Source organism: Salvelinus fontinalis, chromosome 17 (genome assembly GCF_029448725.1).
Source record: "Salvelinus fontinalis isolate EN_2023a chromosome 17, ASM2944872v1, whole genome shotgun sequence".
Classification (NCBI taxonomy): Eukaryota; Metazoa; Chordata; class Actinopteri; order Salmoniformes; family Salmonidae; genus Salvelinus; species Salvelinus fontinalis.
The window spans coordinates 7,993,445-8,021,443 of record NC_074681.1 but is presented as its reverse complement, the minus strand read 5'-3'; the positions used below and the strand labels follow the sequence as shown (position 1 = coordinate 8,021,443).

The window sequence follows — 27,999 nt, the reverse complement described above, 5'->3', positions numbered from 1 at the left end:
GCTAGCAGTGAGTTAATGGAGCTAACATGATGCAGCCCAGACTCCCAGGCTAGCAGTGAGTTAGTGGAGCTAACATGATACAGCCCAGACTCCCAGGCTAGCAGTAAGTTAGTGGAGCTAACATGATGCAGCCCAGACTCCCAGGCTAGCAGTGAGTTAGTGGAGCTGACATGATGCAGCCCAGATTCCCAGGCTAGCAGTGAGTTAGTGGAGCTAACATGATCCAGCCCAGACTCCCAGGCTAGCAGTGAGTTAGTGGAGCTAACATGATGCAGCCCAGACTCCCAGGCTAGCAGTGAGTTAGTGGAGCTAACATGATGCAGCCCAGACTCTCAGTACAGGCTAGCAGTGAGTTAGTGGAGCTAACATGATGCAGCCCAGACTCCCAGGCTAGCAGTGAGTTAGTGGAGTTAACATGATGCAGCCCAGACTCCCAGGCTAGCAGTGAGTTAGTGGAGTTAACATGATGCAGCCCAGACTCCCAGGCTAGCAGTGAGTTAGTGGAGCTAACATGATGCAGCCCAGACTCCCAGGCTAGCAGTGAGTTAGTGGAGCTAACATGATGCAGCCCAGACTCCCAGGCTAGCAGTGAGTTAGTGGAGCTAACATGATGCAGCCCAGACTCCCAGGCTAGCAGTGAGTTAGTGGAGCTAACATGATGCAGCCCAGACTCCCAGGCTAGCAGTGAGTTAGTGGAGCTAACATGATGCAGCCCAGACTCCCAGGCTAGCAGTGAGTTAGTGGAGCTAACATGATGCAGCCCAGACTCCCAGGCTAGCAGTGAGTTAGTGGAGCTAACATGATGCAGCCCAGACTCCCAGGCTAGCAGTGAGTTAGTGGAGCTAACATGATGCAGCCCAGACTCCCAGGCTAGCAGTGAGTTAGTGGAGCTAACATGATGCAGCCCAGACTCCCAGGCTAGCAGTGAGTTAGTGGACCTAACATGATGCAGCCCAGACTCCCAGGCTAGCAGTGAGTTAGTGGAGCTAACATGATGCAGCCCAGACTCCCAATACAGGCTAGCAGTGAGTTAGTGAAGCTAACATGATGCAGCCCAGACTCCCAGGCTAGCAGTGAGTTGGTGGAGCTAACATGATGCAGCCCAGACTCCCAGGCTAGCAGTGAGTTAGTGGAGCTAACATGATGCAGCCCAGACTCCCAGGCTAGCAGTGAGTTAGTGGAGCTAACATGATGCAGCCCAGACTCCCAGGCTAGCAGTGAGTTAGTGGAGCTAACATGATGCAGCCCAGGCTAGCAGTGAGTTAGTGGGGCTAACATGATGCAGCCCAGACTCCCAATACAGGCTAGCAGTGAGTTAGTGGAGCTAACATGATGCAGCCCAGACTCCCAGGCTAGCAGTGAGTTAGTGGAGCTAACATGATGCAGCCCAGACTCCCAGGCTAGCAGTGAGTTGGTGGAGCTAACATGATGCAGCCCAGACTCCCAGGCTAGCAGTGAGTTGGTGGAGCTAACATGATGCAGCCCAGACTCCCAGGCTAGCAGTGAGTTAGTGGAGCTAACATGATGCAGCCCAGACTCCCAGGCTAGCAGTGAGTTAGTGGAGCTAACATGATGCAGCCCAGACTCCCAGGCTAGCAGTGAGTTAGTGGAGCTAACATGATGCAGCCCAGACTCCCAGCCTAGCAGTGAGTTAGTGGAGCTAACATGATGCAGCCCAGACTCCCAGGCTAGCAGTGAGTTAGTGGAGCTAACATGATGCAGCCCAGACTCCCAGGCTAGCAGTGAGTTAATGGAGCTAACATGATGCAGCCCAGACTCCCAGGCTAGCAGTGAGTTAGTGGAGCTAACATGATACAGCCCAGACTCCCAGGCTAGCAGTAAGTTAGTGGAGCTAACATGATGCAGCCCAGACTCCCAGGCTAGCAGTGAGTTAGTGGAGCTGACATGATGCAGCCCAGATTCCCAGGCTAGCAGTGAGTTAGTGGAGCTAACATGATCCAGCCCAGACTCCCAGGCTAGCAGTGAGTTAGTGGAGCTAACATGATGCAGCCCAGACTCCCAGGCTAGCAGTGAGTTAGTGGAGCTAACATGATGTAGCCCAGACTCCCAGGCTAGCAGTGAGTTAGTGGAGCTAACATGATGCAGCCCAGACTCTCAGTACAGGCTAGCAGTGAGTTAGTGGAGCTAACATGATGCAGCCCAGACTCCCAGGCTAGCAGTGAGTTAGTGGAGTTAACATGATGCAGCCCAGACTCCCAGGCTAGCAGTGAGTTAGTGGAGTTAACATGATGCAGCCCAGACTCCCAATACAGGCTAGCAGTGAGTTAGTGGAGCTAACATGATGCAGCCCAGACTCCCAGGCTAAAAGTGAGTTAGTGGAGCTAACATGATGCAGCCCAGACTCCCAGGCTAGCAGTGAGTTAGTGGACCTAACATGATGCAGCCCAGACTCCCAGCCTAGCAGTGAGTTAGTGGACCTAACATGATGCAGCCCAGACTCCCAGCCTAGCAGTGAGTCAGCGGAGCAGACCTAATGCAGCCCAGACTCCCAGGCTAGCAGTGAGTTAGTGGAGCTAACATGATGCAGCCCAGACTCCCAGGCTAGCAGTGAGTTAGTGGAGCTAACATGATGCAGCCCAGACTCCCAGCCTAGCAGTGAGTTAGTGGGGCTAACATGATGCAGCCCAGACTCCCAATACAGGCTAGCAGTGAGTTAGTGGAGCTAACATGATGCAGCCCAGACTCCCAGGCTAGCAGTGAGTTAGTGGAGCTAACATGATGCAGCCCAGACTCCCAGGCTAGCAGTGAGTTAGTGGAGCTAACATGATGCAGCCCAGACTCCCAGGCTAGCAGTGAGTTAGTGGAGCTAACATGATGCAGCCCAGACTCCCAGGCTAGCAGTGAGTTAGTGGACCTAACATGATGCAGCCCAGACTCCCAGCCTAGCAGTGAGTTAGTGGACCTAACATGATGCAGCCCAGACTCCCAGCCTAGCAGTGAGTTAGTGGAGCTAACATGATGCAGCCCAGACTCCCAGGCTAGCAGTGAGTTAGTGGAGCTAACATGGTACAGCCCAGACTCCCAGGCTAGCAGTGAGTTAGTGGACCTAACATGATGCAGCCCAGACTCCCAGGCTAGCAGTGAGTTGGTGGAGCTAACATGATGCAGCCCAGACTCCCAGGCTAGCAGTGAGTTAGTGGACCTAACATGATGCAGCCCAGACTCCCAGGCTAGCAGTGAGTTAGTGGAGCTAACATGATGCAGCCCAGACTCCCAATACAGGCTAGCAGTGAGTTAGTGAAGCTAACATGATGCAGCCCAGACTCCCAGGCTAGCAGTGAGTTGGTGGAGCTAACATGATGCAGCCCAGACTCCCAGGCTAGCAGTGAGTTAGTGGAGCTAACATGATGCAGCCCAGACTCCCAGGCTAGCAGTGAGTTAGTGGAGCTAACATGATGCAGCCCAGACTCCCAGGCTAGCAGTGAGTTAGTGGAGCTAACATGATGCAGCCCAGGCTAGCAGTGAGTTAGTGGGGCTAACATGATGCAGCCCAGACTCCCAATACAGGCTAGCAGTGAGTTAGTGGAGCTAACATGATGCAGCCCAGACTCCCAGGCTAGCAGTGAGTTAGTGGAGCTAACATGATGCAGCCCAGACTCCCAGGCTAGCAGTGAGTTGGTGGAGCTAACATGATGCAGCCCAGACTCCCAGGCTAGCAGTGAGTTAGTGGAGCTAACATGATGCAGCCCAGACTCCCAGGCTAGCAGTGAGTTAGTGGAGCTAACATGATGCAGCCCAGACTCCCAGGCTAGCAGTGAGTTAGTGGAGCTAACATGATGCAGCCCAGACTCCCAGCCTAGCAGTGAGTTAGTGGAGCTAACATGATGCAGCCCAGACTCCCAGGCTAGCAGTGAGTTAGTGGAGCTAACATGATGCAGCCCAGACTCCCAGGCTAGCAGTGAGTTAATGGAGCTAACATGATGCAGCCCAGACTCCCAGGCTAGCAGTGAGTTAGTGGAGCTAACATGATACAGCCCAGACTCCCAGGCTAGCAGTAAGTTAGTGGAGCTAACATGATGCAGCCCAGACTCCCAGGCTAGCAGTGAGTTAGTGGAGCTGACATGATGCAGCCCAGATTCCCAGGCTAGCAGTGAGTTAGTGGAGCTAACATGATCCAGCCCAGACTCCCAGGCTAGCAGTGAGTTAGTGGAGCTAACATGATGCAGCCCAGACTCCCAGGCTAGCAGTGAGTTAGTGGAGCTAACATGATGTAGCCCAGACTCCCAGGCTAGCAGTGAGTTAGTGGAGCTAACATGATGCAGCCCAGACTCTCAGTACAGGCTAGCAGTGAGTTAGTGGAGCTAACATGATGCAGCCCAGACTCCCAGGCTAGCAGTGAGTTAGTGGAGTTAACATGATGCAGCCCAGACTCCCAGGCTAGCAGTGAGTTAGTGGAGCTAACATGATGCAGCCCAGACTCCCAGGCTAGCAGTGAGTTAGTGGAGCTAACATGATGCAGCCCAGACTCCCAGGCTAGCAGTGAGTTAGTGGACCTAACATGATGCAGCCCAGACTCCCAGGCTAGCAGTGAGTTAGTGGACCTAACATGATGCAGCCCAGACTCCCAGGCTAGCAGTGAGTTAGTGGAGCTAACATGATGCAGCCCAGACTCCCAGGCTAGCAGTGAGTTAGTGGAGCTAACATGATGCAGCCCAGACTCCCAGGCTAGCAGTGAGTTAGTGGAGCTAACATGATGCAGCCCAGACTCCCAGGCTAGCAGTGAGTTAGTGGAGCTAACATGATGCAGCCCAGACTCCCAGGCTAGCAGTGAGTTAGTGGAGCTAACATGATGCAGCCCAGACTCCCAGGCTAGCAGTGAGTTAGTGGAGCTAACATGATGCAGCCCAGACTCCCAGGCTAGCAGTGAGTTAGTGGAGCTAACATGATGCAGCCCAGACTCCCAGGCTAGCAGTGAGTTAGTGGACCTAACATGATGCAGCCCAGACTCCCAGGCTAGCAGTGAGTTAGTGGAGCTAACATGATGCAGCCCAGACTCCCAATACAGGCTAGCAGTGAGTTAGTGAAGCTAACATGATGCAGCCCAGACTCCCAGGCTAGCAGTGAGTTGGTGGAGCTAACATGATGCAGCCCAGACTCCCAGGCTAGCAGTGAGTTAGTGGAGCTAACATGATGCAGCCCAGACTCCCAGGCTAGCAGTGAGTTAGTGGAGCTAACATGATGCAGCCCAGACTCCCAGGCTAGCAGTGAGTTAGTGGAGCTAACATGATGCAGCCCAGACTCCCAATACAGGCTAGCAGTGAGTTAGTGGAGCTAACATGATGCAGCCCAGACTCCCAGGCTAGCAGTGAGTTAGTGGAGCTAACATGATGCAGCCCAGACTCCCAGGCTAGCAGTGAGTTAGTGGACCTAACATGATGCAGCCCAGACTCCCAGGCTAGCAGTGAGTTAGTGGAGCTAACATGATGCAGCCCAGACTCCCAATACAGGCTAGCAGTGAGTTAGTGAAGCTAACATGATGCAGCCCAGACTCCCAGGCTAGCAGTGAGTTGGTGGAGCTAACATGATGCAGCCCAGACTCCCAGGCTAGCAGTGAGTTAGTGGAGCTAACATGATGCAGCCCAGACTCCCAGGCTAGCAGTGAGTTAGTGGAGCTAACATGATGCAGCCCAGACTCCCAGGCTAGCAGTGAGTTAGTGGAGCTAACATGATGCAGCCCAGGCTAGCAGTGAGTTAGTGGGGCTAACATGATGCAGCCCAGACTCCCAATACAGGCTAGCAGTGAGTTAGTGGAGCTAACATGATGCAGCCCAGACTCCCAGGCTAGCAGTAAGTTAGTGGAGCTAACATGATGCAGCCCAGACTCCCAGGCTAGCAGTGAGTTAGTGGAGCTGACATGATGCAGCCCAGATTCCCAGGCTAGCAGTGAGTTAGTGGAGCTAACATGATCCAGCCCAGACTCCCAGGCTAGCAGTGAGTTAGTGGAGCTAACATGATGCAGCCCAGACTCCCAGGCTAGCAGTGAGTTAGTGGAGCTAACATGATGTAGCCCAGACTCCCAGGCTAGCAGTGAGTTAGTGGAGCTAACATGATGCAGCCCAGACTCTCAGTACAGGCTAGCAGTGAGTTAGTGGAGCTAACATGATGCAGCCCAGACTCCCAGGCTAGCAGTGAGTTAGTGGAGTTAACATGATGCAGCCCAGACTCCCAGGCTAGCAGTGAGTTAGTGGAGTTAACATGATGCAGCCCAGACTCCCAGGCTAGCAGTGAGTTAGTGGAGCTAACATGATGCAGCCCAGACTCCCAGGCTAGCAGTGAGTTAGTGGAGCTAACATGATGCAGCCCAGACTCCCAGGCTAGCAGTGAGTTAGTGGAGCTAACATGATGCAGCCCAGACTCCCAGGCTAGCAGTGAGTTAGTGGAGCTAACATGATGCAGCCCAGACTCCCAGGCTAGCAGTGAGTTAGTGGAGCTAACATGATGCAGCCCAGACTCCCAGGCTAGCAGTGAGTTAGTGGAGCTAACATGATGCAGCCCAGACTCCCAGGCTAGCAGTGAGTTAGTGGAGCTAACATGATGCAGCCCAGACTCCCAGGCTAGCAGTGAGTTAGTGGAGCTAACATGATACAGCCCAGACTCCCAGGCTAGCAGTAAGTTAGTGAGGCTAACATGATGCAGCCCAGACTCCCAGGCTAGCAGTGAGTTAGTGGAGCTGACATGATGCAGCCCAGATTCCCAGGCTAGCAGTGAGTTAGTGGAGCTAACATGATGCAGCCCAGACTCTCAGTACAGGCTAGCAGTGAGTTAGTGGAGCTAACATGATGCAGCCCAGACTCCCAGGCTAGCAGTGAGTTAGTGGAGTTAACATGATGCAGCCCAGACTCCCAGGCTAGCAGTGAGTTAGTGGAGCTAACATGATGCAGCCCAGACTCCCAGGCTAGCAGTGAGTTAGTGGAGCTAACATGATGCAGCCCAGACTCCCAGGCTAGCAGTGAGTTAGTGGAGCTAACATGATGCAGCCCAGACTCCCAGGCTAGCAGTGAGTTAGTGGAGCTAACATGATGCAGCCCAGACTCCCAGGCTAGCAGTGAGTTAGTGGAGCTAACATGATGCAGCCCAGACTTCCAGGCTAGCAGTGAGTTGGTGGAGCTAACATGATGCAGCCCAGACTTCCAGGCTAGCAGTGAGTTAGTGGAGCTAACATGATGCAGCCCAGACTCCCAGGCTAGCAGTGAGTTAGTGGGGCTAACATGATGCAGCCCAGACTCCCAGGCTAGCAGTGAGTTAGTGGAGCTAACATGATGCAGCCCAGACTCCCAGGCTAGCAGTGAGTTAGTGGAGCTAACATGATGCAGCCCAGACTCCCAGGCTAGCAGTGAGTTAGTGGAGCTAACATGATGCAGCCCAGACTCCCAGGCTAGCAGTGAGTTAGTGGAGCTAACATGATGCAGCCCAGACTTCCAGGCTAGCAGTGAGTTGGTGGAGCTAACATGATGCAGCCCAGACTTCCAGGCTAGCAGTGAGTTAGTGGAGCTAACATGATGCAGCCCAGACTCCCAGGCTAGCAGTGAGTTAAGGGAGCAGGCACGGTTCTCTATAATAAGGGGCTGGCTGTGCTGATAGACAGGCTTGATCCGTGACACATTTGAAAGAAGTACTGAACTTAACACAAATTCGAGTACCAAAACGTTTCTCATGTTCTAGTATTGAAAAAGTACAGAAACTTGGGTATAGCACGCAACACACACACACACACACATTTAGATTTTTATTAACAAGAGTGTGATTTTATTCACAGACACTCACACACACAGACAGACACTCACACACAGACAGACACTCACACACAGACAGACAGACAGAGACACTCACACACACACAGACACTCACACACAGACAGACACCCACACACAGACACAGACACCCAAACACAGACACAGATACACAGACATAGACACACAGACACAAAGACACAGACACTCACTGGCAGGGGTGTAGAGTCTGTATCATCATAACAGCTACTCCGTTGGCCACCTTGTCAGTGAAGCTCATCGCCCCGTAAACAAACGCTCCACTTTGCTGTGAAATACAGGGAAAGTTTCACTAACACGAAAACTAAATCCATTAGTCTCACACATTAACTCATTGGGCCCTAAGTTTCTCCTGAAAACAGAGAAATACCATCACTAAGGGTCTAGTTGAAGTCTATAACTACAGTAAGGGTCTAGTTGACACACCTCTAAGTGTGTTAGTCAATAAACGTTGAATCAACTTCAAAAACTGAGCAACTTTATTAACACCAACCGTCTGGTCCCCGATGAGGTCAGCGGTCATGGAGAGTGACATCACCAGGATGGTAGCTGACCCCACTCCTAGAAGGACGGACGCCCCGTAGATCCGGTCACCCATCTGGTCGTCTACCAACACCCAATAAGAGAAGCCCATGATCAGCAGCAGGCCCACGAAGTAAGTCATCTACCAATCAGAGACGAGCAAGACACGTACATTAGTTCAATAATGTAATGTCACGAGATATACTGAAAACCCAAATCCATAAATCTACTGTGTTATGTGTATTACAGTTTTGAGACAAACTACTGAACAGATCGGAAATAGCCCAGACAGACACTCACACATTTTCCGATGAGTTTGCTGATAGGCCTCATGATGAAAGAGGAAGCGAAGCCACTGACGTACATCACCAGGGGAATAGTGGCAATGTATTTCTGGAACAGGGAACAGAAAGTCTAAGGAACACAGTTTTCTAACAGGTACAGCCAAGGTCCCGGTTCTACATCAATAACAGGTACAGCCAAGGTCCCGGTTCTACGTCAATAACAGGTACAGCCAAGGTCCCGGTTCTACGTCAATAACAGGTACAGCCAAGGTCCCGGTTCTACGTCAATAACAGGTACAGCCAAGGTCCCGGTTCTACGTCAATAACAGGTACAGCCAAGGTCCCGGTTCTACGTCAATAACAGGTACAGCCAAGGTCCCGGTTCTACGTCAATAACAGGTACAGCCAAGGTCCCGGTTCTACGTCAATAACAGGTACAGCCAAGGTCCCGGTTCTACGTCAATAACAGGTACAGCCAAGGTCCCGGTTCTACATCAATAACAGGTACAGCCAAGGTCCCGGTTCTACATCAATAACAGGTACAGCCAAGGTCCCGGTTCTACATCAATAACAGGTACAGCCAAGGTCCCGGTTCTACATCAATAACAGGTACAGCCAAGGTCCCGGTTCTACATCAATAACAGGTACAGCCAAGGTCCCGGTTCTACATCAATAACAGGTACAGCCAAGGTCCCGGTTCTACATCAATAACAGGTACAGCCAAGGTCCCGGTTCTACATCAATAACAGGTACAGCCAAGGTCCCGGTTCTACATCAATAACAGGTACAGCCAAGGTCCTGGTTCTACATCAATAACAGGTACAGCCAAGGTCCTGGTTCTACATCAATAACGGGTACAGCCAAGGTCCTGGTTCTACATCAATAACGGGTACAGCCAAGGTCCTGGTTCTACATCAATAACGGGTACAGCCAAGGTCCTGGTTCTACATCAATAACGGGTGCAGCCAAGGTCCTGGTTCTACATCAATAACGGGTACAGCCAAGGTCCTGGTTCTACATCAATAACAGGTACAGCCAAGGACCTGGTTCTACATCAATAACAGGTATCGATATAGTTATAGGTATAGTTACAGGTATAATTATAGATATAGGTATAATTATAGTTACAGGTATAGGTATAATTATAGTTACAGGTATAGTTATAGGAATAATTATAGTTATAGATATAGTTATAGGTATAAGTATAGTAAAAGGTATAATTATAGGTATAATTATAGTTTTCGGTATAGCTATAATTATTGGTATAGGTATCGGTATAGCTATAATTATTGGTATAGGTATCGGTATAGCTATAATTATAGGTATCGGTATAGCTATAATTATTGGTATAGGTATAGCTATAATTATTGGTATAGGTATAGCTATAATTATTGGTATAGGTATAGCTATAATTATAGGTATCGGTATAGCTATAATTATAGGTATCGGTATAGCTATAATTATAGGTATCGGTATAGCTATAATTATAGGTATCGGTATAGCTATAATTATAGGTATCGGTATAGCTATAATTATAGGTATCGGTATAGCTATAATTATAGGTATCGGTATAGCTATAATTATTGGTATAGGTATAGCTATAATTATTGGTATAGGTATAGCTATAATTATTGGTATAGGTATAGCTATAATTATTGGTATAGGTATAGCTATAATTATTGGTATAGGTATAGCTATAATTATTGGTATAGGTATAGCTATAATTATTGGTATAGGTATAGCTATAATTATTGGTATAGGTATAGCTATAATTATTGGTATAGGTATAGCTATAATTATTGGTATAGGTATAGCTATAATTATTGGTATAGGTATAGCTATAATTATTGGTATAGGTATAGCTATAATTATTGGTATAGGTATAGCTATAATTATTGGTATAGGTATAGCTATAATTATTGGTATAGGTATAGCTATAATTATTGTATAGGTATAGCTATAATTATTGGTATAGGTATAGCTATAATTATAGGTATAGGTATAGCTATAATTATAGGTATAGGTATAGCTATAATTATAGGTATAGGTATAGCTATAATTATTGGTATAGGTATAGCTATAATTATTGGTATAGTTATAGCTATAATTATAGGTATCGGTATAGCTATAATTATTGGTATCGGTATAGCTATAATTATTGGTATCGGTATAGCTATAATTACTGGTATAGGTATCGGTATAGCTATAATTACTGGTATAGGTATCGGTATAGCTATAATTACTGGTATAGGTATCGGTATAGCTATAATTACTGGTATAGGTATCGGTATAGCTATAATTACTGGTATAGGTATCGGTATAGCTATAATTACTGGTATAGGTATCGGTATAGCTATAATTACTGGTATAGGTATCGGTATAGCTATAATTACTGGTATAGGTATCGGTATAGCTATAATTACTGGTATAGGTATCGGTATAGCTATAATTACTGGTATAGGTATCGGTATAGCTATAATTACTGGTATAGGTATCGGTATCGCTATAATTACTGGTATAGGTATCGGTATCGCTATAATTACTGGTATAGGTATCGGTATCGCTATAATTATTGGTATAGGTATCGCTATAATTATTGGTATAGGTATAGCTATAATTATTGGTATAGGTATAGCTATAATTATTGGTATAGGTATAGCTATAATTATTGGTATAGGTATAGCTATAATTATTGGTATAGGTATAGCTATAATTATTGGTATAGGTATCGCTATAATTATTGGTATAGGTATAGCTATAGTTATTGGTATAGGTATCGCTATAGTTATTGGTATAGGTATCGCTATAATTATTGGTATAGGTATCGCTATAATTATTGGTATAGGTATAGCTATAATTATTGGTATCGGTATAGCTATAATTATTGGTATCGGTATAGCTATAATTATTGGTATCGGTATAGCTATAATTATTGGTATCGGTATAGCTATAATTATTGGTATCGGTATAGCTATAATTATTGGTATAGGTATCGGTATAGCTATAATTATTGGTATAGGTATCGGTATAGCTATAATTATTGGTATAGGTATCGGTATAGCTATAATTATTGGTATGGGTATCGGTATAGCTTTAATTATTGGTATAGGTATCGGTATAGCTTTAATTATTGGTATAGGTATCGGTATAGCTTTAATTATTGGTATAGGTATCGGTATAGCTTTAATTATTGGTATAGGTATAGCTATAATTATTGGTATAGGTATCGGTATAGCTATAATTATTGGTATAGGTATCGGTATAGCTATAATTATTGGTATCGGTATCGGTATAGCTATAATTATTGGTATAGGTATCGGTATAGCTATAATTATTGGTATAGGTATAGGTATCGCTATAATTATTGGTATAGGTATCGCTATAATTATTGGTATAGGTATAGCTATAATTATTGGTATCGGTATAGCTATAATTATTGGTATCGGTATAGCTATAATTATTGGTATCGGTATAGCTATAATTATTGGTATCGGTATAGCTATAATTATTGGTATCGGTATAGCTATAATTATTGGTATAGGTATAGCTATAATTATTGGTATAGGTATAGCTATAATTATTGGTATAGGTATCGCTATAATTATTGGTATAGGTATCGCTATAATTATTGGTATAGGTATCGCTATTATTATTGGTATAGGTATCGGTATCGCTATAATTATTGGTATAGGTATCGGTATCGCTATAATTATTGGTATAGGTATCGGTATCGCTATAATTATTGGTATAGGTATCGGTATCGCTATAATTATTGGTATAGGTATCGGTATAGCTATAATTATTGGTATAGGTATAGCTATAATTATTGGTATAGGTATCGGTATAATTATTGGTATAGGTATCGGTATAGCTATAATTATTGGTATAGGTATCGGTATAGCTATAATTATTGGTATAGGTATCGGTATAGCAATAATTATTGGTATAGGTATCGGTATAGCTATAATTATTGGTATAGGTATCGGTATAATTATTGGTATAGGTATAGCTATAATTATTGGTATAGGTATCGGTATAGCTATAATTATTGGTATAGCTATAATTATTGGTATAGGTATCGGTATCGGTATAATTATTGGTATAGGTATCGGTATAATTATTGGTATAGGTATAGCTATAATTATTGGTATAGGTATAGCTATAATTATTGGTATAGGTATCGGTATAGCTATAATTATTGGTATAGGTATCGGTATAGCTATAATTATTGGTATAGGTATAGGTATAGCTATAATTATTGGTATAGGTATAGCTATAATTATTGGTATAGGTATAGCTATAATTATTGGTATAGGTATAGCTATAATTATTGGTATCGGTATAGCTATAATTATTGGTATAGGTATAGCTATAATTATTGGTATAGGTATAGCTATAATTATTGGTATAGGTATAGCTATAATTATTGGTATAGGTATCGGTATAGCTATAATTATTGGTATAGTTATCGGTATAGCTATAATTATTGGTATAGTTATCGGTATAGCTATAATTATTGGTATAGTTATAGGTATAGGTATAATTATAGTTATGGGTATAGTTATAGGCATAGCTATAGGTATCGGTATAATTATTTGTATAGGTATAGTTAATTATAGTTATAGGTATAATTAGAGTTTTCGGTATAGTTATAGGCATAGCTACAGGTATCGGTATAATTATTGGTATAGTTATCGGCACTGGGTATAATAATTGGTATACTTATAGGTATAGTTATGATTATAGTTTTCGGAATAGTAATAGGCAAAGCTATAGGTATTGGTATAAATATTGGTATAGTTACTGGTATAGGTAATTGTAGTTTTAGGTATCGGTATAATTATTGGTATAGTTACAGGTATAATTATCGGTATAGTTATAATTACAGGTCTATATATAATTATCGATATAGGTATAATTATAATTATAGATAATTACAGGTATAAGTATCGATATAGGTATACTTATAATTATCGATATAGGTATAGTTATAATTATAGATATAATTATCGATATAGGTATAGTTATAATTATAGGTAAAGTTCTAATTCTAGTTATCGGTATAGGTAGAATTATAGTTATAGGTAGAATTATAGTTATCGGTATAGTTACAGATATAGGTATAGTTATCGGTATAATTTTAGTTATCGATATAGTTATAGGTATCGGTATAGTTATCGCTATAGTGGTGTTACCTTTGGCAACATGAGAGTGTTGGTAAGGTACATGATGTTGTTACCTTTGGCAACATGAGAGTGTTGGTAAGGTACATGGAGATGTACGTCTGAGACAGGTTCACGATCAGTCTGGTGGACATGTAGAGAAACGCTACCTGGACAAAAGGAAAATACAGGAACTGTTAACATGGGCTGAAAACACCACTATTAACATGGACTAAAAACACCACTATTAACATGGACTAAAAACACCACTAATAACATGGACTAAAAACACCACTATTAACATGGACTAAAACACCACTATTAACATGGACTAAAAACACTAACATGGACTAAAAACACCACTAATAACATGGACTAAAACACCACTATTAACATGGACTAAAAACACCACTATTAACATGGACTAAAAACACCACTATTAACATGGACTAAAAACACCACTATTAACATGGACTAAAAACACCACTATTAACATGGACTAAAAACACCACTATTAACATGGACTAAAAACACCACTATTAACATGGACTAAAAACACCACTATTAACATGGACTAAAAACACCACTATTAACATGGACTAAAAACACCACTATTAACATGGACTAAAAACACCACTATTAACATGGACTAAAACACCACTAATAACATGGACTAAAAACACCACTATTAACATGGACTAAAAACACCACTATTAACATGGACTAAAAACACCACTAATAACATGGACTAAAAACACCACTATTAACATGGACTAAAAACACCACTATTAACATGGACTAAAAACACCACTATTAACATGGACTAAAAACACCACTATTAACATGGACTAAAAACACCACTAATAACATGGACTAAAAACACCACTATTAACATGGACTAAAACACCACTATTAACATGGACTAAAAACACCACTAATAACATGGACTAAAAACACCACTATTAACATGGACTAAAAACACCACTATTAACATGGACTAAAAACACCACTAATAACATGGACTAAAACACCACTATTAACATGGACTAAAAACACCACTAATAACATGGACTAAAACACCACTATTAACAAGGACTAAAAACACCACTATTAACATGGACTAAAAACACCACTATTAACAAGGACTAAAAACACCACTATTAACATGGACTAAAACACCACTATTAACATGGACTAAAAACACCACTATTAACATGGACTAAAAACACCACTATTAACATGGACTAAAAACACCACTATTAACATGGACTAAAAACACTAACATGGACTAAAACACCACTATTAACATGGACTAAAAACACCACTATTAACATGGACTAAAAACACCACTATTAACAAGGACTAAAAACACTAACATGGACTAAAACACCACTATTAACATGGACTAAAAACACTAACATGGACTAAAAACACCACTATTAACATGGACTAAAAACACTAACATGGACTAAAACACCACTATTAACAAGGACTAAAAACACCACTATTGACATGGACTAAAAACACTAACATGGACTAAAACACCACTATTAACATGGACTAAAAACACTAACATGGACTAAAAACACCACTATTAACATGGACTAAAAACTCTAACATGGACTAAAACACCACTATTAACATGGACTAAAAACACTAACATGGACTAAAAACACCCCTATTAACATGGACTAAAAACACTAACATGGACTAAAACACCACTATTAACAAGGACTAAAAACACCACTATTAACATGGACTAAAAACACCACTAATAACATGGACTAAAAACACCACTATTAACATGGACTAAAACACCACTATTAACATGGACTAAAAACACTAACATGGACTAAAAACACCACTAATAACATGGACTAAAACACCACTATTAACATGGACTAAAAACACCACTATTAAAATGGACTAAAAACACCACTATTAACATGGACTAAAAACACCACTATTAACATGGACTAAAAACACCACTATTAACATGGACTAAAAACACCACTATTAACATGGACTAAAAACACCACTATTAACATGGACTAAAAACACCACTATTAACATGGACTAAAAACACCACTATTAACATGGACTAAAAACACCACTATTAACATGGACTAAAAACACCACTATTAACATGGACTAAAACACCACTAATAACATGGACTAAAAACACCACTAATAACATGGACTAAAAACACCACTATTAACATGGACTAAAAACACCACTATTAACATGGACTAAAAACACCACTATTAACATGGACTAAAAACACCACTAATAACATGGACTAAAAACACCACTATTAACATGGACTAAAACACCACTATTAACATGGACTAAAAACACCACTATTAACATGGACTAAAAACACCACTATTAACATGGACTAAAAACACCACTAATAACATGGACTAAAAACACCACTATTAACATGGACTAAAACACCACTATTAACATGGACTAAAAACACCACTATTAACATGGACTAAAAACACCACTATTAACATGGACTAAAAACACCACTATTAACATGGACTAAAAACACTAACATGGGCTAAAACACCACTATTAACATGGACTAAAAACACCACTATTAACATGGACTAAAAACACCACTATTAACATGGACTAAAAACACCACTATTAACATGGACTAAAACACCACTAATAACATGGACTAAAAACACCACTATTAACATGGACTAAAACACCACTATTAACATGGACTAAAAACACCACTATTAACATGGACTAAAAACACCACTATTAACATGGACTAAAAACACCACTAATAACATGGACTAAAAACACCACTATTAACATGGACTAAAACACCACTATTAACATGGACTAAAAACACCACTATTAACATGGACTAAAAACACCACTATTAACATGGACTAAAAACACCACTATTAACATGGACTAAAAACACTAACATGGACTAAAACACCACTATTAACATGGACTAAAAACACCACTATTAACATGGACTAAAAACACCACTATTAACAAGGACTAAAAACACTAACATGGACTAAAACACCACTATTAACATGGACTAAAAACACTAACATGGACTAAAAACACCACTATTAACATGGACTAAAAACACTAACATGGACTAAAACACCACTATTAACAAGGACTAAAAACACCACTATTAACATGGACTAAAAACACTAACATGGACTAAAACACCACTATTAACATGGACTAAAAACACTAACATGGACTAAAAACACCACTATTAACATGGACTAAAAACTCTAACATGGACTAAAACACCACTATTAACAAGGACTAAAAACACCACTATTAACATGGACTAAAAACACCACTATTAACATGGACTAAAAACACCACTATTAACATGGACTGAAAACACCACTATTAACATGGACTAAAAACACCACTATTAACATGGACTAAAACACCACTATTAACATGGACTAAAAACACTAACATGGACTAAAACACCACTATTAACATGGACTAAAAACACTAACATGGACTAAAAACACCACTAATAACATGGACTAAAAACACCACTATTAACATGGACTGAAAACACCACTATTAACATGGACTAAAACACCACTATTAACATGAACTAAAACACCACTATTAACATGGACTAAAACACCACTATTAACATGGACTGAAAACACTAACATGGACTAAAACACCACTATTAACATGGGCTAAAAACACTAACATGGACTAAAAACACTAACATGGACTAAAAACACCACTATTAACATGGACTAAAAACACCACTATTAACATGGACTAAAAACACCACTATTAACATGGACTAAAAACACTAACATGGACTAAAAACACTAACATGGACTAAAAACACCACTATTAACATGGACTAAAAACACCACTATTAACATGGACTAAAAACACCACTATTAACATGGACTAAAAACACCACTATTAAGATGGACTAAAAACACCACTAATAACATGGACTAAAAACACCACTATTAACATGGACTAAAAACACCACTATTAACATGGACTAAAAACACCACTATTAACATGGACTAAAAACACCACTAATAACATGGACTAAAAACACCACTATTAACATGGACTGAAAACACTAACATGGACTAAAAACACCACTATTAACATGGACTAAAAACACCACTATTAACATGGACTAAAACACCACTATTAACATGAACTAAAACACCACTATTAACATGGACTGAAAACACTAACATGGACTAAAACACCACTATAAACATGGGCTAAAAACACTAACATGGACTAAAAACACTAACATGGACTAAAAACACCACTATTAACATGGACTAAAAACACCACTAATAACATGGACTAAAAACACCACTATTAACATGGACTAAAAACACCACTATTAACATGGGCTGAAAACACCACTATTAACATGGACTAAAAACACCACTATTAACATGGACTAAAAACACCACTATTAACATGGACTGAAAACACTAACATGGACTAAAAACACCACTATTAACATGGGCTGAAAACACCACTATTAACATGGACTAAAAACACCACTATTAACATGGACTAAAAACACCACTATTAACATGGACTGAAAACACTAACATGGACTAAAAACACCACTATTAACATGGACTAAAAACACCACTATTAACATGGACTAAAAACACCACTATTAACATGGACTAAAAACACCACTATTAACATGGACTAAAAACACCACTATTAACATGGACTAAAAACACCACTATTAACATGGACTAAAAACACCACTATTAACATGGACTAAAAACACCAATAAAAAAAAAACTATTTGAGTAGAGCAATCCTGATTGGAAGTACACTGAGCATCGAACCCAGAACGGAAGCTCTATCAGATCAAAACGCTGTTGAAATCCAACCAACTGTTGAATCGGACTTAAAAATCACTCAGATCCAAAATGGCAGGTGTGTTTCAGTGTTACCTGGTAAAAGGAAGGCTGTTTCAGCCAGCATTTCCACCTCAGCAGCGACTGGGCAGGGCCGGCAGCCTGAGGGCGAGGGATAAGGGGCCGCCGCTCTCCTTTCTCTTCTCCTTCTTCACCCTCCTCCTCCTCCTCTTCCCTCTTCTCTTCCCCTGCTCCCCTCTGCTCTTCACGTGTGCCCAAGTGAAAGAGGACAGAGGAAAGAGCACCGATACCCAGCACGATGAGGCTCAGGTTCTGAAAGAAAAAATAAATAGAGAATGAAAAGTATAAATGGATGGACGTAAATATCTCCTCTTCATCCCTCCCTGAAGTTGTCTAATATTGGTATACAGTTATTACCTTTTTAATAAGTGTTCAAATGACATACTGAAGGTCTAGCATGAGCCTACAGTGCATTTCAACAAGCACTTCCTTTAAAAAACATGAGGAAGAAGATGACATCATCATCATCAAGATAATGAGTCGTGAACGGTTGTGGGCATACGCACATTCTTAAAAGAAAAGGTTTTCAAGATTAAATTGTATCAACTGTACAGGAAACAAAACACAATCTGAGACCAACCCTGATCTAGTCACCCTGAATATAGGGATATCTATGGGGTAATGTATGGCTCTGAAAATAGAGATATCTATGAGGCAATGTATGGCTCTGCTCACCCTGAATATAGGGATATCTATGGAGTAATGTATGGCTCTGCTCACCCTGAATATAGGGATATCTATGAGGTAATGTATGGCTCTGAATATAGGGATATCTATGGGGTAATGTATGGCTCTGAATATAGGGATATCTATGGGGTAATGTATGGCTCTGAATATAGGGATATCTATGGGGTAATGTATGGCTCTGCTCACCCTGAATATAGGGATATCTATGGGGTAATGTATGGCTCTGAATATAGGGATATCTATGGAGTAATGTATGGCTCTGCTCACCCTGAATATAGGGATATCTATGGAGTAATGTATGGCTCTGCTCACCCTGAATATAGGGATATCTATGGAGTAATGTATGGCTCTACTCACCCTGAATATAGGGATATCTATGGAGTAATGTATGGCTCTGCTCACCCTGAATATAGGGATATCTATGGAGTAATGTATGGCTCTACTCACTCTGAATATAGGGATATCTATGGGGTAATGTATGGCTCTACTCACTCTGAATATAGGGATATCTATGGGGTAATGTATGGCTCTGAATATAGGGATATCTATGGGGTAATGTATGGCTCTGAATATAGGGATATCTATGGGGTAATGTATGGCTCTGCTCACCCTGAATATAGGGATATCTATGGGGTAATGTATGGCTCTGAATATAGGGATATCTATGGAGTAATGTATGGCTCTGCTCACCCTGAATATAGGGATATCTATGGAGTAATGTATGGCTCTGCTCAACCTGAATATAGGGATATCTATGAGTAATGTATGGCTCTGCTCACCCTGAATATAGGGATATCTATGGAGTAATGTATGGCTCTGCTCAACCTGAATATAGGGATATCTATGGAGTAATGTATGGCTCTGCTCACCCTGAATATAGGGATATCTATGGAGTAATGTATGGCTCTACTCACCCTGAATATAGGGATATCTATGGAGTAATGTATGGCTCTGCTCACCCTGAATATAGGGATATCTATGGAGTAATGTATGGCTCTACTCACTCTGAATATAGGGATATCTATGGGGTAATGTATGGCTCTACTCACTCTGAATATAGGGATATCTATGGGGTAATGTATGGCTCTGAATATAGGGATATCTATGGGGTAATGTATGGCTCTGAATATAGGGATATCTATGGGGTAATGTATGGCTCTGCTCACCCTGAATATAGGGATATCTATGGGGTAATGTATGGCTCTGAATATAGGGATATCTATGGAGTAATGTATGGCTCTGCTCACCCTGAATATAGGGATATCTATGGAGTAATGTATGGCTCTGCTCAACCTGAATATAGGGATATCTATGAGTAATGTATGGCTCTGCTCACCCTGAATATAGGGATATCTATGGAGTAATGTATGGCTCTGCTCACCCTGAATATAGGGATATCTATGGAGTAATGTATGGCTTTGCTCACCCTGAATATAGGGATATCTATGGAGTAATGTATGGCTCTACTCACTCTGAATATAGGGATATCTATGGGGTAATGTATGGCTCTGCTCACCCTGAATATAGGGATATCTAGGGGGTAATGTATGGCTCTGCTCACCCTGAATATAGGGATATCTATGGGGTAATGTATGGCTCTACTCACCCTGAATATAGGGATATCTATGGGGTAATGTATGGCTCTGCTCACCCTGAATATAGGGATATCTATGGGGTAATGTATGGCTCTACTCACCCTGAATATAGGGATATCTATGGGGTAATGTATGGCTCTGCTCACCCTGAATATAGAGATATCTATGAGGCAATGTATGGTTCTGCTCACCCTGAATATAGGGATATCTATGGGGTAATGTATGGCTCTGCTCACCCTGAATATAGGGATATCTATGGAGTAATGTATGGCTCTGAATATAGGGATATCTATGGGGTAATGTATGGCTCTGAATATAGGGATATCTATGGGGTAATGTATGGCTCTACTCACCCTGAATATAGGGATATCTATGAGGTAATGTATGGCTCTGAATATAGAGATATCTATGAGGCAATGTATGGTTCTGCTCACCCTGAATATAGGGATATCTATGGGGTAATGTATGGCTCTGCTCACCCTGAATATAGTGATATCTATGGGGTAATGTATGGCTCTACTCACCCTGAATATAGGGATATCTATGGAGTAATGTATGGCTCTACTCACCCTGAATATAGGGATATCTATGAGGTAATGTATGGCTCTGAATATAGGGATATCTATGGGGTAATGTATGGCTCTGCTCACCCTGAATATAGGGATATCTATGAGGTAATATATGGCTCTGAATATAGGGATATCTATGAGGTAATGTATGGCTCTGCTCACCCTGAATATAGGGATATCTATGAGGTAATGTATGGCTCTGAATATAGGGATATATATGAGGTAATGTATGGCTCTACTCACCCTGAATATAGGGATATCTATGAGGTAATGTATGGCTCTACTCACCCTGAATATAGGGATATCTATGGGGTAATGTATGGCTCTGAATATACGTATATCTATGAGGTAATGTATGGCTCTACTCACCCTGAATATAGGGATATCTATGAGGTAATGTATGGCTCTACTCACCCTGAATATAGGGATATTTATGGGGTAATGTATGGCTCTACTCACCCTGAATATAGGGATATCTATGAGGTAATGTATGGCTCTACTCACCCTGAATATAGGGATATCTATGGGGTAATGTATGGCTCTGAATATAGGGATATCTATGAGGTAATGTATAGCTCTACTCACTCTGAATATAGGGATATCTATGGGGTAATGTATGGCTCTACTCACCCTGACTATAGGGATATCTATGGGGTAATGTATGGCACTACTCACCCTGAATATAGGGATATCTATGGGCCCAAGGGTCTCGGTGAGAGAGGGGTCCTCATCTGATCCGGTCTGGAAGTGGAACAGCAGATAGGCCACAGCATACACTGTTATATTGGCCATCACTGTAAACGCATACCTGGGAGAGGAGAACAAGAGGTGGAACTCCTTCCAGCACTGGGGAACACTCAGGTCCTCCCTTCCAGCACTGGGGAACACTCAGGTCCTCCCTTCCAGCACTGGGGAACACTCAGGTCCTCCCTTCCAGCACTGGGGAACACTCAGGTCCTCCCTTCCAGCACTGGGGAACACTCAGGTCCTCCCTTCCAGCACTGGGGAACACTCAGGTCCTCCCTTCCAGCACTGGGGAACACTCAGGTCCTCCCTTCCAGCACTGGGGAACACTCAGGTCCTCCCTTCCAGCACTGGGGAACACTCAGGCACCCCTTCCAGCACTGGGGAACACTCAGGTCCTCCCTTCCAGCACTGGGGAACACTCAGGTCCTCCCTTCCAGCACTGGGGAACACTCAGGTCCTCCCTTCCAGCACTGGGGAACACTCAGGTCCTCCCTTCCAGCACTGGGGAACACTCAGGTCCTCCCTTCCAGCACTGGGGAACACTCAGGTCCTCCCTTCCAGCACTGGGGAACACTCAGGTCCTCCCTTCCAGCACTGGGGAACACTCAGGTCCTCCCTTCCAGCACTGGGGAACACTCAGGTCCTCCCTTCCAGCACTGGGGAACACTCAGGTCCTCCCTTCCAGCACTGGGGAACACTCAGGTCCTCCCTTCCAGCACTGGGGAACACTCAGGTCCTCCCTTCCAGCACTGGGGAACACTCAGGTCCTCCCTTCCAGCACTGGGGAACACTCAGGTCCTCCCTTCCAGCACTGGGGAACACTCAGGTCCTCCCTTCCAGCACTGGGGAACACTCAGGTCCTCCCTTCCAGCACTGGGGAACACTCAGGTCCTCCCTTCCAGCACTGGGGAACACTCAGATCCTCCCTTCCAGCACTGGGGAACACTCAGGTCCTCCCTTCCAGCACTGGGGAACACTCAGGTCCTCCCTTCCAGCACTGGGGAACACTCAGGTCCTCCCTTCCAGCACTGGGGAACACTCAGGTCCTCCCTTCCAGCACTGGGGAACACTCAGGTCCTCCCTTCCAGCACTGGGGAACACTCAGGTCCTCCCTTCCAGCACTGGGGAACACTCAGGTCCTCCCTTCCAGCACTGGGGAACACTCAGGTCCTCCCTTCCAGCACTGGGGAACACTCAGGTCCTCCCTTCCAGCACTGGGGAACACTCAGGTCCTCCCTTCCAGCACTGGGGAACACTCAGGCACCCCTTCCAGCACTGGGGAACACTCAGGCACCCCTTCCAGCACTGGGGAACACTCAGGTCCCCCTTCCAGCACTGGGGAACACTCAGGTCCCCCTTCCAGCACTGGGGAACACTCAGGTCCCCCTTCCAGCACTGGGGAACACTCAGGTCCCCCTTCCAGCACTGGGGAACACTCAGGTGCCCCTTCCCGCACTGGGGAACACTCAGGTCCTCCCTTCCAGCACTGGGGAACACTCAGGTCCCCCTTCCAGCACTGGGGAACACTCAGGTCCTCCCTTCCAGCACTGGGGAACACTCAGGTCCTCCCTTCCAGCACTGGGGAACACTCAGGTCCTCCCTTCCAGCACTGGGGAACACTCAGGTCCTCCCTTCCAGCACTGGGGAACACTCAGGTCCTCCCTTCCAGCACTGGGGAACACTCAGGCACCCCTTCCAGCACTGGGGAACACTCAGGTCCTCCCTTCCAGCACTGGGGAACACTCAGGTCCCCCTTCCCGCACTGGGGAACACTCAGGTCCCCCTTCCCGCACTGGGGAACACTCAGGTCCCCCTTCCCGCACTGGGGAACACTCAGGTCCCCCTTCCAGCACTGGGGAACACTCAGGTCCCCCTTCCAGCACTGGGGAACACTCAGGTCCCCCTTCCCGCACTGGGGAACACTCAGGTCCCCCTTCCCGCACTGGGGAACACTCAGGTCCCCCTTCCCGCACTGGGGAACACTCAGGTCCCCCTTCCCGCACTGGGGAACACTCAGGTCCCCCTTCCCGCACTGGGGAACACTCAGGTCCCCCTTCCCGCACTGGGGAACACTCAGGTCCCCCTTCCCGCACTGGGGAACACTCAGGCACCCCTTCCCGCACTGGGGAACACTCAGGTCCCCCTTCCCGCACTGGGGAACACTCAGGTCCCCCTTCCCGCACTGGGGAACATGCTGTGCCCACACCCCCTCTATTTCTATGGGCATATTATTATAAATATTTTCTTAAAACTGCATTGTAGGTTAAGGGCTTGTAATTAAGCATTTCACTGTGAGGTGAACTGTAACCTGTTGTATTCGGCACATGTGACAAATAAAATTTGATTTGATTGACCATGCAGACTGAACGTGTCTCGTGGTCGAGCAACAACACGTGCTCCTTGAGTGACAGGGGGCGGGGCTAGGTCTGTGTGGAAAGCGGCATGGAGAGAGAGCGGAGAGAGATGACTGAAGTAGCCAAGTAAACTATAGAAATGTATGTTACACACAGCATATCCCATTTAACAAACCAAACATAAACAATAACATTATTGAAGCTAACATAAAAACCCAAACCGGTTCGTGCATTAATACCGGTATATCGTAAAATATGGTATACCGCCCTAGCTCCATCCTGGTTATTTACCTGTAAGCAGTGAGCTCCACCTTGGTGGTCCCTAGCTCCATCCTGGTTATTTACCTGTAAGCAGTGAGCTCCACCTTGGTGGTCCCTAGCTCCATCCTGGTTATTTACCTGTAAGCGGTGAGCTCCACCTTGGTGGTCCCTAGCTCCATCCTGGTTATTTACCTGTAAGCGGTGAGCTCCACCTTGGCGGTCCCTAGCTCCATCCTGGTTATTTACCTGTAAGCAGTGAGCTCCACCTTGGTGGTCCCTAGCTCCATCCTGGTTATTATTTACCTGTAAGCAGTGAGCTCCACCTTGGCGGTCCCTAGCTCCATCCTGGTTATTTACCTGTAAGCAGTGAGCTCCATCCTGGTTATTTACCTGTAAGCAGTGAGCTCCACCTTGGCGGTCCCTAGCTCCATCCTGGTTATTTACCTGTAAGCAGTGAGCTCCACCTTGGCGGTCCCTAGCTCCATCCTGGTTATTTACCTGTAAGCAGTGAGCTCCACCTTGGTGGTCCCTAGCTCCATCCTGGTTATTATTTACCTGTAAGCAGTGAGCTCCACCTTGGCGGTCCCTAGCTCCATCCTGGTTATTTACCTGTAAGCAGTGAGCTCCACCTTGGTGGTCCCTAGCTCCATCCTGGTTATTTACCTGTAAGCAGTGAGCTCCACCTTGGCGGTCCCTAGCTCCATCCTGGTTATTTACCTGTAAGCAGTGAGCTCCACCTTGGCGTGTTCGCAGGACACCAGCTCAGGGATGAGTGACAGGTGTGAGATCTGCGTTGCAGCCCAGCCGAACTGAAAGATGATGATGAAGGGGATGAAGTAGGTCAGGCTGACCCACTGAGAGGTGTACTGGTCACACCCCACACACTGATTAAAGATGAACGCAAAGGACATCAGCACACTGACCGTACCTGGAGAAGGGGGAGGGGGATGTTACTGTGTGCATCTCACTTTACCAACAGCAGCCTCGTCATTCATAAAGCTCATCTTACTCCGAACCCAATAAATAAAGAGGGGAGCGAGGTTAGCTCTATGAAGACATGACACAGCCCAGACACAGGAAGGGGAATGAGGTCACAGCCCAGGCACAGGAAAGGGGAATGAGGTCACAGCCCAGGCACAGGAAAGGGGAATGAGGTCACAGCCCAGGCACAGGAAAGGGGAATGAGGTCACAGCCCAGGCACAGGAAAGGGGAATGAGGTCACAGCCCAGGCACAGGAAAGGGGAATGAGGTCACAGCCCAGGCACAGGAAAGGGGAATGAGGTCACAGCCCAGGCACAGGAAAGGGGAATGAGGTCACAGCCCAGACACAGGAAGGGGAATGAGGTCACAGCCCAGACACAGGAAGGGGAATGAGGTCACAGCCCAGACACAGGAAGGTTGAATGAGATCACAGCCCAGACACAGGAAAGGGGAATGAGGTCACAGCCCAGACACAGGAAAGGGGAATGAGATCACAGCCCAGACACAGGAAAGGGGAATGAGATCACAGCCCAGACACAGGAAAGGGGAATGAGGTCACAGCCCAGACACAGGAAAGGGCAATGAGGTCACAGCCCAGACACAGGAAAGGGGAATGAGGTCACAGCCCAGACACAGGAAAGGGGAATGAGGTCACAGCCCAGACACAGGAAAGGGGAATGAGATCACAGCCCAGACACAGGAAAGGGGAATGAGATCACAGCCCAGACACAGGAAAGGGCAATGAGGTCACAGCCCAGACACAGGAAAGGGGAATGAGGTCACAGCCCAGACACAGGAAAGGGCAATGAGGTCACAGCCCAGACACAGGAAAGGGCAATGAGGTCACAGCCCAGACACAGGAAAGGGGAATGAGATCACAGCCCAGACACAGGAAAGGGGAATGATAACACATAGCTGTCTGGTAACCTGATAGCACATAGCTGCCTGGTAACCTGATAGCACATAGCTGCCTGGTAACCTGATAGCACATAGCTGCCTGGTAACCTGATTGCACATAGCTGTCTGGTAACCTGATAACACATAGCTGTCTGGTAACCTGATAGCATATAGCTGCCTGGTAACCTGATAGCACATAGCTGCCTGGTAACCTGATAGCACATAGCTGCCTGGTAACCTGATAGCACATAGCTGCCTGGTAACCTGATAGCACATAGCTGCCTGGTAACCTGATAGCACATAGCTGCCTGGTAACCTGATAGCACATAGCTGTCTGGTAACCTGATAACACATAGCTGCCTGGTAACCTGATAACATATAGCTGCCTGGTAACCTGATAGCACATAGCTGCCTGGTAACCTGATAGCACGTAACTGTCTGGTAACCTGATAGCACATAGCTGCCTGGTAACCTGATAGCACATAGCTGCCTGGTAACCTGATAGCACATAACTGTCTGGTAACCTGATAGCACATAGCTGCCTGGTAACCTGATAGCACATAGCTGCCTGGTAACCTGATAGCACATAGCTGTCTGGTAACCTGATAGCACATAGCTGTCTGGTAACCTGATAGCACATAGCTGTCTGGTAACCTGATAGCACATAGCTGCCTGGTAACCTGATAGCACATAACTGTCTGGTAACCTGATAGCACATAGCTGTCTGGTAACCTGATAGCACATAGCTGCCTGGTAACCTGATAGCACATAGCTGTCTGGTAACCTGATAGCACATAGCTGCCTGGTAACCTGATAGCACATAGCTGTCTGGTAACCTGATAGCACGTAGCTGCCTGGTAACCTGATAGCACGTAGCTGTCTGGTAACCTGATAGCACGTAGCTGTCTGGTAACCTGATAGCACATAGCTGCCTGGTAACCTGATAACACATAGCTGCCTGGTAACCTGATAACACATAGCTGCCTGGTAACCTGATAGCATATAGCTGTCTGGTAACCTGATAGCACGTAGCTGTCTGGTAACCTGATAGCACGTAGCTGTCTGGTAACCTCATAGCACGTAGCTGTCTGCTAACCTGATAGCACGTAGCTGCCTGGTAACCTGATAGCACGTAGCTGCCTGGTAACCTGATAGCACGTAGCTGCCTGGTAACCTGATAG

The 27,999-nt window shown here is 44.4% G+C and overlaps 1 protein-coding gene across 4 annotated transcripts in view; it reads right to left on the bottom strand.

Annotated features, from left to right (window-relative positions):
• Nucleotides 1-27,999, bottom strand: part of LOC129813666 (major facilitator superfamily domain-containing protein 12-like) — a 41,234-nt gene that overhangs the window by 9,565 nt on the left and 3,670 nt on the right. For all 4 annotated transcript variants that reach the window (XM_055866059.1, XM_055866060.1, XM_055866061.1 and 1 more), the window contains exons 2-8: nucleotides 25,657-25,867; nucleotides 22,253-22,385; nucleotides 18,742-18,978; nucleotides 13,836-13,928; nucleotides 8,613-8,705; nucleotides 8,284-8,454; nucleotides 7,964-8,058 (exon numbers count right to left, since the gene is read on the bottom strand). In XM_055866059.1, coding sequence (XP_055722034.1) covers nucleotides 7,964-8,058; nucleotides 8,284-8,454; nucleotides 8,613-8,705; nucleotides 13,836-13,928; nucleotides 18,742-18,978; nucleotides 22,253-22,385; nucleotides 25,657-25,867 — 1,033 coding nt within the window. The remainder of the gene's footprint in view (nucleotides 1-7,963; nucleotides 8,059-8,283; nucleotides 8,455-8,612; nucleotides 8,706-13,835; nucleotides 13,929-18,741; nucleotides 18,979-22,252; nucleotides 22,386-25,656; nucleotides 25,868-27,999) is intronic.